At 39.3% G+C, this 16528-nt stretch overlaps 1 protein-coding gene across 2 annotated transcripts in view; it reads right to left on the bottom strand.

Annotated features, from left to right (window-relative positions):
- Nucleotides 1–16528, bottom strand: part of BRF1 (BRF1 general transcription factor IIIB subunit) — a 1136639-nt gene that overhangs the window by 154021 nt on the left and 966090 nt on the right. For both annotated transcript variants that reach the window (XM_085626219.1, XM_085626218.1), the window contains exons 13-14: nt 14441–14522; nt 1149–1204 (exon numbers count right to left, since the gene is read on the bottom strand). In XM_085626219.1, the coding sequence (XP_085482345.1) occupies nt 1149–1204; nt 14441–14522 (138 nt within the window). The remainder of the gene's footprint in view (nt 1–1148; nt 1205–14440; nt 14523–16528) is intronic.

Genomic DNA, 16528 nt, shown 5'->3' with positions numbered 1-16528 from the left:
AAGGAACAAACGTTACAAGAAGAACAGAGGACATCGCCTGAAAGCTCAAATAGCCTTGACACTGTCCATCAGGCAGTGTATACAGCACTGAGGCTAACTGGAATGGGTGGGTGAAGGTTGCATTGGAACGGGTGACCTATTTGAAGGAAGAGTGCACCAACAAATTGCTTCCCTGTATGTGCTCCACGGTAAAAGGCCTGAAAAGTCCGTATCTTATTTAAACATATGTGGACTATTTTAGAAAAGATGAAAAGGCCACAGGAAACAGCCTACCTCATCTATTCAAAGAGTGCGAGTAGATAGGTAGGGGGGTGGGGGGGATGACCATGAGACTGTATTTGAAGGATAAGATTATCCAATTTGTCAAATAGGATTGTAAAATAGGACAGTACCATCAAGGCAGATCTCCAAAAGGAGGGTTATTTGCATGCAAGACTATCCTCTAATCCTAGATGTACGCATAATCAAGTCTGGACAATGCCCCAAAGGGGTTAGTTAAATGAGATCACCAGACTACCCCTAGTGTGGTGTACACAAGGCAGGAGACTCTTACAAACGACATGTGCACTACCGTATCTTTTTAAAGTCTGCAGGAACATACATTTTGTGGAGCTCAGTGGGAGGTCTAATTTACATAACCATGAACAATCCTAGCTGGGTTTTTTCCTAACTAAACAGAGGGATCAATGTCCGTGGAAATCTTCACATTAGTATTGCGTTTGAACAATTGCCATTGCCATTGGCGGAGGATGTTACCCTATCCTTCACTCTGTGATAGAGAGAACTGATCACATCGGCAGGGGTGGACTCAACATTCCTTGGGCAGTGGAATGAGAACACAACAGACGAGTGAGATGTTTCCAGAACGTTGTTTCGTACCAGATAGGGAAGTAGATGTTTAATAGAATGCGCAGAGACTCAAAAGAAACGAAAACATTAAAAAATACATTGTATTAACACACAGATGACCAGAAGCACTTGATTCCAAACAGGAGTGACATGCATTGCTAATTTTGCTGAAATTAAGGCAGTACAAATATAAACTCTGTAGACTTCTCAAATAGCGAGCATCTCAAAAACTGAACTGGTATTCTTCCTGTTAGTATTTGAGAACATAATTTAACACAGATATGACCGCATGGGTTTACCTTTTTTTCTTTGTAAATGCCAAGCTCTTTCTCCTTTGCAATAAGTTCTTCTTTTTCTATAAAAAAACAAAATTGCAACCAAAAATGACTACACCTGTAGACCAATAACATTAGTACCATGGGTTGAGACAGTGGGAGCCAGTTGGACAATCAGAATGCTTCCTTTGTGTGCTACAGCTAATGTTACAGGCTTGCACAAGGCGAAATCTGTGCCGCCAGCTCCCAGGTACCGCCTACCTTAGAGATAGGTGGAACAATCGCGCCATTCTTACACAGTGCTCTCTCTGACACTTCTGAAGCAGCTGGATGACACACAATATCCGTGCTGAGAGGGAACCCCAATAAGCCAATAGAAAAAAAAGTTCTAAACAAACGTTTGTCAACTTTTTGGGCTGCCCTTCCAGCAAAAACAAGGGCGGAGCACAGACACCCTTGGATCATTTAGATACTGCAGTAAAGGCTAATGGAGTGTAGTGGAAGAATTAAGCCATTTTTTTCTCACCAGTCTTCTAGCTGTTTGGGGTGCTAATGGTCTTGCTGCACTTACCTCCAGAGTAATTAACAGATGTTATTGCCCCAAGATATGAGCAATAACGTTTAATTACTTGAATTTCACGTCCCCAACAAGATTTAACTAAGACAGATTCCTTGCTCAGCCACTTTATTATTCAAAGGAACAGAGAGGAAACAGAGGAATGGCAGTGCGGGGAGGCAAATATTTCTTGTTCAACCAATGGTTGAAGAGGGTGGAAAAAGCAGAAAATATTTTTTGCCATGATGCAAAATTGCAATGTGATGTTAAGTACACCTCTGACCTTCCAGACACTATATTATACATAGGCATTCATTACTGAAACACACACACATGATTTGAGCTTTCAACACAAGGTATATTGACATAAGAAATCTTTTATCAAGCGTTCTGAGAAGATATAATATTTCCCAAGAAAACATAAGTACGATGGTAAGAAATGAAAGTCGATTTAACAGGTAGGTACTGCTTTACACCCCCTTCTAGTTTAGTTGTTACATCGCAACTTCTGTTTTCTGTGAACTAGGGCACATGACAAGTACAAGACACCCAGCCAGTTGCATCTGGATTTGCAATGGAATGTTGGAGCAGTATATTTATCCCAAACAATTCAAAAATGTATGTCCCGGTGTTAGAAGTGTGCAAAAACAACAGATGATGGACGAAATGCTGAACAAATCAAGCATTCCCCTTCAGTCGCAGATCTGGGTTAAATCCATCTTTTTGTGCCCGCCACGCAGTTCAGATTGGACCCAGCCATATGCAAATCAATCATGATCATGCTCCCCATGGGAACAGTCCAGCCTGAACTGCAAGACCATGTCCTCCCTGGACAGGAAACAAGGATCCTGGGACCAGTTAGAGAATATCACCCCTCATCAGCCAAGCTAGCTTGAATCCGGTGGCACAGCGAGCACATGACCCACGTCTAGGCTTACCCTTCCCAATTCAGATCTGGCCTGGCATTTCGGGCGGACTGTTCCCATGGGGAGCAGGGTCAAGACTGATTTATTATATTATTTGTTATAAGCTGCTAGTGAAGGGGTAGGGTACTCATGGAGTCAGGCCTTAAATTGAGAAAAGGCCACAGCAGGGTACCAACTGCATGTCAGCTGTCAGTTCTTTGCAACAACCTTGTGGCTGTCTTGGTTTAGGCAAGCCACCTCCCACACATGTTTCACTGAATAGTCAGAAAAATAATTGTACTTGTTGGTCTCCTTCAATGCGAGGCCCCAATAGATACCTTATTTAAGATGCAATATTGACTACATTATTATATATTTAAAGAATCATATAAAGTAGAAATAATAGTAGTTCACCCTCTATTGCCAAGTAACACGAAGAAGGCAAAGATTTGGAAGAAACGAATGAATGGCAATCCCCGAAAAACAACTAACAATGCACACTGTTTAGTGGGTAGAGCTAAAAATGTATGACCGCGTCAACAATGCTAAAATCATGGATCCTTACTGGTTGCGGTCTTAACCACAGAATGGAAATAAGTCAATGCTTGTCAACATCCAGCCCGACCTTGGAATGGTGGATGTTGATAACCTCAATGTAGTTGCACTGACTTATCTCTGAGCTACCGTCAGAATTGCTGGCCATGTTTATGACAGGAGTAGTATAGTCAAGCTGAAGAGCATTTTCATGGTACCAATAAACCATACACAATTAATATGCATATGGTTCATAAGCACCACACTGTGTACCTCAGAGATCCGCACCATGCACCTAGCTCTTCAATGTGTAGGCCAAGCAACTTCTTGATTCGATCAGGTTCCATTGCCTGTGTTTAGCTGTGAAATAAACAGCTGACTTGGAAAATACTCTATAGAAGTCAAATCCTGTTGAGTAGTTCTAAGCTATCCATTAATGCAGGCTTTCTGTCTCTCATAAAGCACTCACAAAATAGATACTCAAAATATGCATCAAGAGTCAACTTAGGTTTATTAATCTAGCACTGTTTAGCCCCATGAAAACTAAATTTGGGGTTGTTAGATGATTTAGTTAAAACTTTGGGACTATTCTGAGACTGTTAGAAATATTAAACTACGGCAGTAATGAAATCAACCAGGCAAGAGTTGATTTTACTCATACATTACATTACAATCTTACATTACATGTGTTGACAGAATTTGTCCTGCTCATTCGAAAAGTGTGTTCACACTGTTTTGGATTTTGCTGGTACCACTTATAAATAAAGTATGGAGGTGTGATTCTCTGTTGCTATCCTAACTAAAACTTTCTCATACACCGCATTACCTATTGTATGCCCATTTGCAGCAAATAAACATTTGGTCATCCGTACTACTACATTGGAAAGATTCCCATGAAATCAGAGTAAAAGAAAAAACGTTTAGATTGTATCAGAGGTTAATTTGTAAAAGAATGAGTGTTGGTGCCTATAGCTCTGCTCCGAACATGCGGCCAGCGCTATTACATGTGGTGTGCCAAACGTCAAGTCCATCTCACGATACTCCCTGTCCCTTTATCTCACTCTTACAGTTTGGTGCTCAGGGGCGGATTTAGGGCAGTGCAACCGGTGCGGCCGCACTGGGCGCTGTCCAGGGAATGGGGCGCTAAACTAGGGGAGGTAGGGGCACTGTGTTTAGCAATAACTCAAGTTTTAAACACACCTTCAGCAGAGTTTGTTGTGCGTATAGTTTTCAGGCAGCATTAAAAAAGTCAAGATAACTCTTGTGATTAATGTTCCTGCTAGAGAGAGAGAGAGAGATCAGAGTTTTGTCTAGGGGCAGTTTTCACTCACCATAAAGTAGTGCAGAGGGTTAATATGGCTGCTGTGGTATTCAGTCAAAATATCGAGTTATAAATATCGTTACACAGAAATATTGACAGCAAGAATATCGACTTTAAGGTAGGAAATAACGATTTTAAAAATATAGAAGTCTTTAATATTGTCTGCAAAAATATAGCTGTACAAGATATCGATTTTTTAAATTAGTGTTATGTATGAGTATATATTTTAAATGTATGTGATATCTTTTTTGTGTAAGTATTGTTTATGTTTTTTAATATATGTGCTACATTTTTAGTAGTTAATAATTTTATTTTAATAAAATCTTTCTTTTTTTAGTTCCGTAGCAGGATGTGGGTATATAGAGGAATAGGGTGGGAAGTAATTTAATGATAATAAATTACTGAATATATATATTTATATCTATTTTAATTATTGAGATTTTATAATGTTCATTGTGTTTGTAAATTTTTGGGGTAAATTTTAGGTGCGGGTTGTGGGGTTCATATGGGTAAAGGGTGGGAAGTAATTTATTTTTAATTAATTAGTTAATTAATAAATTATGGTAATTGTGTAATTAAATTTAGGTGCGAGTTGTGGGGTTTATAAGGGTAAAGGGTGGGAAGTGATTTATTTTTAATTAATTAATAATTCGTTGTTAATTATTAATTGACAATTATGGTAATTGTGAAATAATTTTAGGTGCAGGTTTTGGGGTTTATAGGGGTAAAGAGTGGGAAGTAATTTGTTATTAATAAATAGTTGTTAATTAATATTAATAAACTGACAATTAAGTAATTATTGTAGGTGCGGTTTGTGAGGTTTTTTGGGGTAAAGGGTGGGAAGCAATTCATTTTTAATTAATTATTAGTTGATAATGAATATTAATTCATTGATAGTTAATTAGTGTACCTGCTTAATTATTTTTTGTGTGTGAGTTTTGGGTTTATAGGGGTGAAGGGTGGGGAGCAAAATAAATTTTACTGTATAACTAGTTGTTAAATACTATTAGTTACTTAATTGAATATGTTATTTAATTTTGTAATCTATTTTTTGTACAGATTAATTGTAGGTGCTGGTGGTGGGGATTATAGGTGTAAATGGTGGGAAGTAAATTACATTATATGTGTTTTAATTTGTTTTTTAATTAATATTTAATTGATAATCATGTTAATTATGCAAATACATATTTTTCGATGTGAGTTGTGTGGTGCTATAGGGTAGGAAGTAAATAGACTAAATGTATGTAATAAATGTTTTTGTTAATAAATAATTTCTAAAAAAATGTGTTTGAAAATTATTTTATTTAATATAATATTCGTAGGTATTTGTGATATGTATTTAACATTATTTTATGTTTTTATTTTATTTATTTTTAAAATTAAATATATTTTTATTTTTAAAATTTATATTTTTTTATTTACTTTAAAATATATTTTTTTATTTTGTTGATATTTTGTTTGTTTTTAATTTTGAACTGACTGGACTGAGAATAGTAAATTTTACTCCTGTGCAATCCAACCCTTTCCCTATTGATGCACAGACTGGAGTGGGAATAGTAAATGGTGTCCCTCTGCTATCCAACCCTTTTCCTACAGTTGCACTTACTGGAGTGGGAATAATACATTTTATCCCTCCGCTATCCAACACTTTTCCCTACTGTTGCACTTACTGAAGTGGGAAATGTAAGTTTAAAGATTTTTAAAAAGTTTAATGTTTTAATTTATAATAGAATGTTTTTACATAGATTTTATGTTATTGGTATATATATAAGCCGGGGTTGACAGTCCTGTGAGTCGACGGAGGCCCTTTGTGTGAATTTTATATAGATATACACACACACACACACACACACACACACACACACACACACACACACAAACACACACACACACACACACACACACAAATATATATTTGTTACATTTTTATATAATTTTAAAATGATAAAATACATTAAAATTATTTGTTTGATAATTGTTTTAAAGTAAATATATATATTATTTTATGTGTGTTTACTTGTTTAAATTAAGTGTGTTATATTTGTTAAAATGTATATTAAATCGAATTAATTTTTTTTAATTAATTTTATTCTTCAATATATATATATATATAAGCAGCACTCCTCTCACAACAAAAGGACACGACGCTGTGTCTTTGACAAATCCAGCCAGGGTTTATTTTATACAGAGCCACTGAATAAACCCTGGCTGGATTTGTCAAAGACACAGCGTCGTGTCCTTTTGTTGTGAGAGGAGTGCTGCTTATATTTAGTGGACCGAGCTTGGAGGTTCGCTTGACGACGCACCCGCTGATCTGGAGTTTGCGGCGGCTGTTTCTAAGCAACGTGGTGAAGGAGATATATATATATATATATAGATATATATATATATATATATATATATATATATTCACTCCCAACAGTCTCACGTATCTTAGAGAAATACTCGAACTCCAAAGTAGAATGCAGAAAGTTTTATTCACAAGTGCAAAGCGACGCGTTTCGCCATTACGGCTTGTTCACGCTCGAAATCACAGTGAAACTCATCAAGTTTAAATTACATAAATTAGATGATGGACAAGTCACAACAAAGTAATGAAATGCTTGCTACTGTGGCGGCCATTTTGTAACGATGTTGTTTTGTAAATAGCCTGAAATTGAGTACACAGTGGTCTCAAATGGTACGTAGTATTTGAATATATCAAATAAATACATTACTTGCTCTAAGGCAACCTCATGGTTATACAATGTATATGTAAAATAAAACCTAATACATAGTTACGTTCAGTGTAGTTATCACCATCAATGTAGTCCAAGTGGGCGTTAATCCGATATTTATAGTAGCATATAATGGATATTATCGTACATGTTTCCGTACAGGCCTTATCGATGGAAATTTTCAACTTAAATGTGAAATGCTTTAAGTTCCAAGTCTGATACACGTTTGTATAGCAAACACGGTACAATAAAGTTACCAACTTCAATCAAGCCCAAGTGGGCATTGGTGTTTCAAATATTACGGCACATCGTAAATTCTGTTATACATATTGTAGTTCAGGCCGTAACTGTAACAATCCTGTGCTGATATACATAAGGTAAATTAATGACCCTGTGCTATCATTGACAAAGTTATGCCCAAGTGGGCAAAGGGAAACACCAGTCCTGGCACACAAATCGAAAAAAATAACAGTGTATCGTTCCCACTATGAACAAATGCATCTTCCATCATAGGTAGCATTCCTGTTGTACAACGTGTGACTCCATCTAGAATAAAATACAAAATTTAAAATGTAAGACTGCTAAAATCACTACTGACAAATTTAAGACATGTTCATTGCAGGTGTACTGCAAGTTCCTCACTCATATTTAACCCCTTAGGGGCTAGACTCTCAAAGTCCACTATATAACGGGATTCTAATTTTCTCAGGGATAGTTCTCTATTACCCCCTCTAATTCCCAGATCAACCGAATCAATCACCACCATACGTGCCTTAGTCTCATCTTGCAGATGTAGGTCATAGAAATGTCTAGCTATGGGGTATGTTCTGTTGTTATTCTTGATCGCACGCAGATGCTCAAGCACCCTTTTCTTTGCTGTATGTTTGGTACTCCCAATGTACCATTTAGCACATGGGCAAATGAGAACGTACACACAGTAGGTAGTGTTACAGGTAAGTTTTTTCCTTATGGTAAATTCTCTTTTAGAATTGGGTACTTGCAGTTTGTCACAGTCAATGCTGTGTTTGCAGGCTTTACATCTGCGGCAGCACCTAAATCCCCCATTGTCGGCATGGATGTTCGAACCCGTCTCAGTGATGTTATTGTGACTGAGTTCGTCTCTCAAGGAGCGCCCTTTTCTGAATGTAATTTGGGGATTACTTCCGAGAGCATTGTTAAGATGTTCATCGGTGAGTAACACATGCCTCCTTGGGCATAAGTTGGCTGATCTCCGATAGTAATTTATCAATCTCCTGTAACAATTTGGCCCGATCCTTAAATGCATATTTGACCAGAATACGCATCATGGTCATGGAACAGTCTGTTGAATTGCTAGACCATTCCTCTAGCATATCATTATCAGGATCCTCGTATGTGGGGATTGTGAAAATTCTCAGACCCCTAGGTACTCGTTTGACATCGATGTACCGTTGTAGGGATTCCGCCTCCCACCACTTGGCCAATTCTTTTCTTTGTAATTTTTCCAAGGTATTCAGTAATGATTGTAGATTAATTTCTTCCTCAATGTTCGTGGCCGGGTTAGAGATGTTATCACCCAACCCAGTCTGAGTGAAGAATAATTTGTCAGCAGTTAATTTGCGTCGAGCATCTAAAGCACTTGCCATGGTGTACTATAGCTTGTTGCATTCAACTAGTGCGTGTTACAGGGCAACGTAATTTGTGGCCCCAACACGCTCCTTAGCCCCTCCGTGTGTGCTGCTGCGGTGAGAGACAATGTTCATCAACACGAAAAACCGCTGTGGTTACAAGGAGAATACTCCTTGTAACCACAGCGGAAATTGCAGTACAGCAGAGGCGTACAAGCATGAGGAGAAAGTTATGTGCGACAGGTTCAAAGAGAGGGGCTACAATGCCCAAATTATAAATCAAGCCAAGTCCAGAGTTGAAAGCAAATCCCGCAATGATCTCATTTACCCCAAACCCAAAGTAACCATAGAGGAAAATATCAGATTCATCACCACCTTTTCAGAACAAGCTCAGGAGGTACGAAGAATTTTTAAAAAACATTGGCATGTGTTACTCACCGATGAACATCTTAACAATGCTCTCGGAAGTAATCCCCAAATTACATTCAGAAAAGGGCGCTCCTTGAGAGACGAACTCAGTCACAATAACATCACTGAGACGGGTTCGAACATCCATGCCGACAATGGGGGATTTAGGTGCTGCCGCAGATGTAAAGCCTGCAAACACAGCATTGACTGTGACAAACTGCAAGTACCCAATTCTAAAAGAGAATTTACCATAAGGAAAAAACTTACCTGTAACACTACCTACTGTGTGTACGTTCTCATTTGCCCATGTGCTAAATGGTACATTGGGAGTACCAAACATACAGCAAAGAAAAGGGTGCTTGAGCATCTGCGTGCGATCAAGAATAACAACAGAACATACCCCATAGCTAGACATTTCTATGACCTACATCTGCAAGATGAGACTAAGGCACGTATGGTGGTGATTGATTCGGTTGATCTGGGAATTAGAGGGGGTAATAGAGAACTATCCCTGAGAAAATTAGAATCCCGTTATATAGTGGACTTTGAGAGTCTAGCCCCTAAGGGGTTAAATATGAGTGAGGAACTTGCAGTACACCTGCAATGAACATGTCTTAAATTTGTCAGTAGTGATTTTAGCAGTCTTACATTTTAAATTTTGTATTTTATTCTAGATGGAGTCACACGTTGTACAACAGGAATGCTACCTATGATGGAAGATGCATTTGTTCATAGTGGGAACGATACACTGTTATTTTTTTCGATTTGTGTGCCAGGACTGGTGTTTCCCTTTGCCCACTTGGGCATAACTTTGTCAATGATAGCACAGGGTCATTAATTTACCTTATGTATATCAGCACAGGATTGTTAGAGTTACGGCCTGAACTACAATATGTATAACAGAATTTACGATGTGCCGTAATATTTGAAACACCAATGCCCACTTGGGCTTGATTGAAGTTGGTAACTTTATTGTACCGTGTTTGCTATACAAACGTGTATCAGACTTGGAACTTAAAGCATTTCACATTTAAGTTGAAAATTTCCATCGATAAGGCCTGTACGGAAACATGTACGATAATATCCATTATATGCTACTATAAATATCGGATTAACGCCCACTTGGACTACATTGATGGTGATAACTACACTGAACGTAACTATGTATTAGGTTTTATTTTACATATACATTGTATAACCATGAGGTTGCCTTAGAGCAAGTAATGTATTTATTTGATATATTCAAATACTACGTACCATTTGAGACCACTGTGTACTCAATTTCAGGCTATTATACTATGTTTATTTACAAAACAACATCGTTACAAAATGGCCGCCACAGTAGCAAGCATTTCATTACTTTGTTGTGACTTGTCCATCATCTAATTTATGTAATTTAAACTTGATGAGTTTCACTGTGATTTCGAGCGTGAACAAGCCGTAATGGCGAAATGCGTCGCTTTGCACTTGTGAATAAAACTTTCTGCATTCTACTTTGGAGTTCGAGTATTTCTCTAAGATACGTGAGACTGTTGGGAGTGAACATTCTTGGAAATCCGGTTTCTATGCATTTTGCTTTTGTAAACCGAGGCTTCTGGCGTCTTGTAATACTAATTGCTTGACAAGGCACTTGGAAGGAGCAAGTCAACATTTGAAACTATTCCTCTGCACTCCTACAGTAATATCATTAGATTGCTTTTTACCAGAGAATCTATTTTAGACTCCTGTGCATTGTCATACTAGCTATACATACTTTATACCGTAACTCTTAGTTTGTCTGCACATACTACCCCTTTGTTTACCTTTAAACCTCGAATTGGGACACACTTTCTGCCCTCACCTGCTTGTTTACCCCCTTTTTAGGTCTCGCCTGCGAACGCAGCGCGAAGCGCTGCTGTCCGCCAGCAAGATCTATTGTTGCTGACTTGCCTCGGAAGTGGGACAGGAGATGGGCCCGCTCAGGCTTTTGGCGGATTTGAGTTGGTGTACGCACTTACAGCCACGCGGCGTGCACATCTCCTGTCCCCCTTCCCTCACAAGCCAGCATGCAGTTTCACTTTCATTTTTTTTTTAACTCGCCCTTTCGTTGTAACGGCCCGCAACGGCGGGTCCGCTCAGGAAACAAACATTGACACTGCCTTGGAGAATCCCCCACTCACCCGGTCTGCGGGGGGAATCCTCCTGAACGGCGGCTGGCTGCGGCGCTTCCGGAGCACTCCAGCTCCACTACTGCAAGCACGACGCGAGGCTCTCTCCTTAGGCATGGGAGCCCCGCACAGCTATCTGCTGTTCTTCATCCGGGCCCCCTCTTGGGACCCGGGACTTCAGCTCCCGCACTTCCTCTCTGGCGCCGGGGCTCCCTCTTCACCACGGGAGCCCTGGAAGGGGACAAGCGCTGTCTGCACCGGCTGCACGCGCCGCTACTGGGCATGCGAAACTTACTGGTACCGTGCATGCGCGGGCAGCCCTCGCCCTCCCAGCCTGGATGTGGAGCTGCTTTCCGTTTTGCTTGTTTTTATAACAACCGGCGGGCACGCCTTATGTTGTACCGATTCCAACATGCAAAAGAAGCGGCATGATGCAATGGGCCATCGTGTAGCTAAAACATTTTGTTTTTACAAAAGGCACACCATGCTTTTTTGCCTGCTTTTATTTTTGAAACGCATTTTATTTTACCCAGAACACCTACTGCGCTTTATCCATAACACGGGCGCACACTTTTAACAATGCCGCCTGTGGCTCGCAGCCCGTCACCTCGTCCTGGGTGATGTGCTTAATGTTTCAGCACAACGCCTGCTCATACTTACACAAAATGGCAGCACGCCTTTCTTATTTTCTGTATTTTATATTTTAGGGAAAGATGTCCCAGTCTGTTTGTTTATTTTTTTTTTATTTCTCTTTTCAGTTCTAAATGGCACTGATTGCACAGTTTGCGGTGCCCGGTGCTGAGCACTCTGTAAACTTCTCGTTGTTGGACCTTTCGCATCACTGTGTGGGCTCGGACTCTTTCTGTCTTCTTCTCAAAGTTCTGCAGTAAATGGTATGCATGTTCTGTGCAAGTAATATGGTTCATGAGGAAAATGGTCCAAGAATCCCCAGTGAAGCGGCGATCGTCCCCGGGAATGGTGCGGGCAGCTTGGAGTCCTGCCTGTGGTACGGATGGACCAAGTAACGACTTGATAAGAAATACGGTAGAACTTTCACTGAGCAGCGACCAAGTGTATTTTGGTGTTTCAGACCCACACACAGGTGGGGAGAAAACTCGATAGAAATGCAGGTACCATACAGTCAGGGCTTTAAGTGGGATGAAAAAACTGGGTGCGGGGGTCTCTCAAAGGGGCCTGGCCAATGGCCGTGGCTTAAAACTGCTTTAAAACACGCAAGCTAAAAATCGATCGTTGTTTAGCATAGTGTGCTGCCTGACTTGTGTTTTGTTGCTTTTGTCACAGCATCCAGATATATAATACAAGTAACATTACTCCTACAACAAGCCGGGACTATTGGCTTTGTCAATGGTTGTTAGTTGCATAAAATAAATAAGCAACTACTACGGCTTCGTTGTATATAAGATTGAAAATGCTTCAATTCGGACATGAGACTGTGAAAAAAGTAAAACGAGTCTCTTGGAAGTTATATCAAAGCCTGTGAAGGATGGTTATGCTGCAAAGTGAAGATTTTTATTTTCACCCTGAGGGTGAAGGCAAAAATTGGAGAGTCTAATAAGGACCCTTCTCTGCACCTGCATAGCACCGGCAGGACCCGGGCCACTTAAAGCCCTGCATGCAGTGTATGTTTTTGGAGGGGACGCAAGATTCGTAGAAACATGAATAGCTTTAGTTGTATCCAGCGTTTGCAATCACCAATTTGCTGGTTCGTACCACCATAAACAGAGCTGCCAAGTATTTCCATGTAATGTCTTATCAGTAAGTCATGACTTTTCAAACAACTGCCTGTTACTTTATGGGACTTTCATTTTTCTTAACGTAACATTGTAAGTGTAGGTTAAAAAAAATTCCAGCAGGAGTAGTGGTATTGAAGTAAGAGCCACTACTGGCTGAAGGTGTCACACAGTACATGAGAGAAGGGCGGTTATGACTGAAGTGATTCATTTCAGATAGCAGCCACATAATTAATATGTTTTCTAGTGCTTCAAGCAGGAATAAATAGCATGAAAAGTTGGACGGCTATACAAACTCAGATAAGAATAATCCTGTTAGTTGTGGCTCAACAAGCGTAAATCAGAAACGTGTTGTGAGGACCTTGTCATTTAGGTAAAATAGCGCAATCACAACAAAAGACTGTCAAATACTGCACCCCTTACCGCCTATAAACAATAACCTCACCAATTCATAGATCAAACTATGCCCAATCCGCCCTACCCCTCTGGGCCTCCTAAGCGCAAAACCCTCTGTAGCATTTGTAATTGCATTTCACCTTCCGTCTATGATGTATCTGAATGCTATCCATGAAACCGTCCTTAAGCCTCATTTCAGCTGTCTATTCTTTCCAGGCTATTTCAAGTTATATTTCTAAGCATCTGATCTTCAGAACAATCATGTTACCACACCCCCAACTCCTCCCACTGGCCTGCTTGTCCTGAATATCAAAGTCAACCCTCCTGTAACACAGAAATTGCTAAAAACTTACCTATATTTCTCATACGTTTATTCCTCCATAATATTACTATATTTTATCATAATACAAGCACACACAATCCCACTCTATAAACCTTCCTCCACTTTACTCAACACCACTCCACGCTAAAGTACTGCACTCCACTACACTCTATAATAATTTCCTCTAGTCTATACTACACCACTTCACTGTACCACACTACACTCTATAGGTCTACATTAATAACATTTGAGCTAGTAATGTTGCATTAATATTTGCTACGCCAAAAACTCAAACTTTTACTAATGCGAGACCTATTGCATTGCAAATGCTTGTTCATTGACTCACCTACGGCCTCAATACTGACACGGTCTTCCTCTGGATAATCCACATCTGACCTTCTTTCTCTATCTTTGGCTAGAAATGTAAAACTATTTTTCCCTGTTGCCAAACTCTGCCCCTGGGCTGCCTTTTAGTTTACATTTACCCCTGCTTTGTGTAATAAGTCAATTACATTTGTCTTGGTTTCCCAGTAACGCCTACAGTGCTTTGGACTGAGATGCTAGGAACACATATTAATCAAGTAAGTACATACACACAAATGCATAAAACAACAATATTAATAAAAAAAGTATATTTCCAAATCACACTAACCTTTTTGTTCCTTTAAGTAGTCTGCATTTTCTTTCATCCATAATTCAGCTTTTATTTGTGCCTCGTTTTCATTTAAAATATACTAGTGAAAGAAGTGGGTTGTTAGAATCAACAAATGGATACAACACACAAAAATCTTGTTTACTTCATACCCTTCTGCATATGTAGTGAGGGGATATTTAGATGGCCTGTTGATAAATGAGGCGGTTCAGCCCCAAAGTAACAATGTATATTTATAAGAAACATGTTTATTTGAGCAACAACAGAGTGCTACCTTCTTTGATTATAAATGCTAAACTGAATATTGACTAACGAATATGAAACCCAGTTGTTTTTGTAATATCCAGTAAATGCCAACATACTATGGACCAATTCTCGGAGTACGTTTCTAACATCTATGGCCAAGCATCCACGTTGTACTAAATTATGCAACGTTTTGTAAAGAATCGTTTCCTAAAGTCAAATTCATAAACAGATCACAAATCGAGGCCTTGGGGACACCTTTCTGAATTTTGTGGAACCCATATACCTATCGTCAGCCTTCAAAAGCATTGCACTGGCTCCTTTTGGCAAACTGAATACAATCCGAGGCTCTCTGCATTATGCACAAGGATTCTTTTGAGACAGGGGGCACAGAACACTCATTAAAGTGAGACCTTTCTCACAAATCCTGAGTTTCAGCTATTTCAACTCATTCGCCAGAAAAAGTTCGAAGTGAAGAAACATGGTGGAAGGCCCCTTAGTATTATATGGCCCACTCTGAAACAACTTGCCCATGTCCCCGAGGTTTCAAAAGACTCTCATATAGGTGCTTTCGGCACTGTTGCATCTTTTCATGCCACTATAGGGACCTATGGCCTATCTGTTCATGTCACTGAAGACCAGAGCAGTGCACCATAAACATTTGGATGAGAACCCCAACATCTTCACTTGAGATGCAACCAATCTCTGGCAGATGCCTTGGACATTGAACATGTGGTGCGGATGCGCAACCTATGCAACATATGCGTGCAATCGGCACAGAGAAACTAACTTGACATTAAAAAGGCAGTATACCCAAAAGATTGTCAGAGCTGTAGCTAAGGTAAAACAATCATTTTTACAACTAGCTCTATAATGCAGTTTGTGACATTAGGAAACGTTTAAAAAGGCACTTGCTACAAATACCTGGCGTCCTAAATCACAACTAAGTGAAGGAACCTCACTTTGTTTAAAGTGGGTGGGCATATTAATCTAAATAGGTTAAAAGTGATACTGGGGAGCATACATAACCCCGTGCATGCATTAAAACGTCTGCATTAATTACTGTCCTACCAGAGTATCATAAAGATAAATCTACTACTTAATATGTGCATTAAGTTTGGTCGCATAAACATACATTTATATTAGCAAAATCTATGTTGAACAAACGCGCAGGCATATGCAAATGCATAGGCATTAGCTTATGCCTTGCATAATATAGATCTTGCTTTTCAAATTTCAGTGATTCGACCCATGTTTGTTTTGTAACCCTTATCAAATGAGAAGCCCACTATCTCAAGGTTTATGTTTTGTGAAACTCCTACATCTTACACAAGCAAATCTGATATCTGTGGCATAGGATAATGCTGAAATTCCTTCCATCCAAGCATACTCCTATAAATGATATATATCGTGAAAGCATGTGCATCCAAGGAGTGCATCGAGCTACATGACTACATTTGCATATATTTAATTTGTTATGACATAATAAACACAGCATAATCGTTTTTTTATTTTCACATTTATCACATGTGCTTGAATACTCAGCAAACCATAACAGGCCCATGTACAATAACAACAGTAGAACCATTCATTAATACAATAGAGACAGATAATATTCATTATTACAAATGATATTATTACATGGCAAAGTGCACCATCCCCTTATTTGTTAAAATAGCAGGATATTTGATGTTTAGAAAGGCTTCTGCCTGTGTTGCTCCAAGATTTTTGAGGGAGGGGTAGAATCTCTGCCAATGTGTTTATCTGTGTGTTACAGTGTATTCAGAAGGTTCAAGAGCGGGGGAGACACTAAACAGCTCAGATCCTTAACAGGCATTCAAGATC

This window comes from Triturus cristatus, chromosome 9 (assembly GCF_964204655.1).
Source record: "Triturus cristatus chromosome 9, aTriCri1.1, whole genome shotgun sequence".
Taxonomy (NCBI): Eukaryota; Metazoa; Chordata; class Amphibia; order Caudata; family Salamandridae; genus Triturus; species Triturus cristatus.
This window is presented reverse-complemented; position numbering and strand designations above follow the sequence as displayed.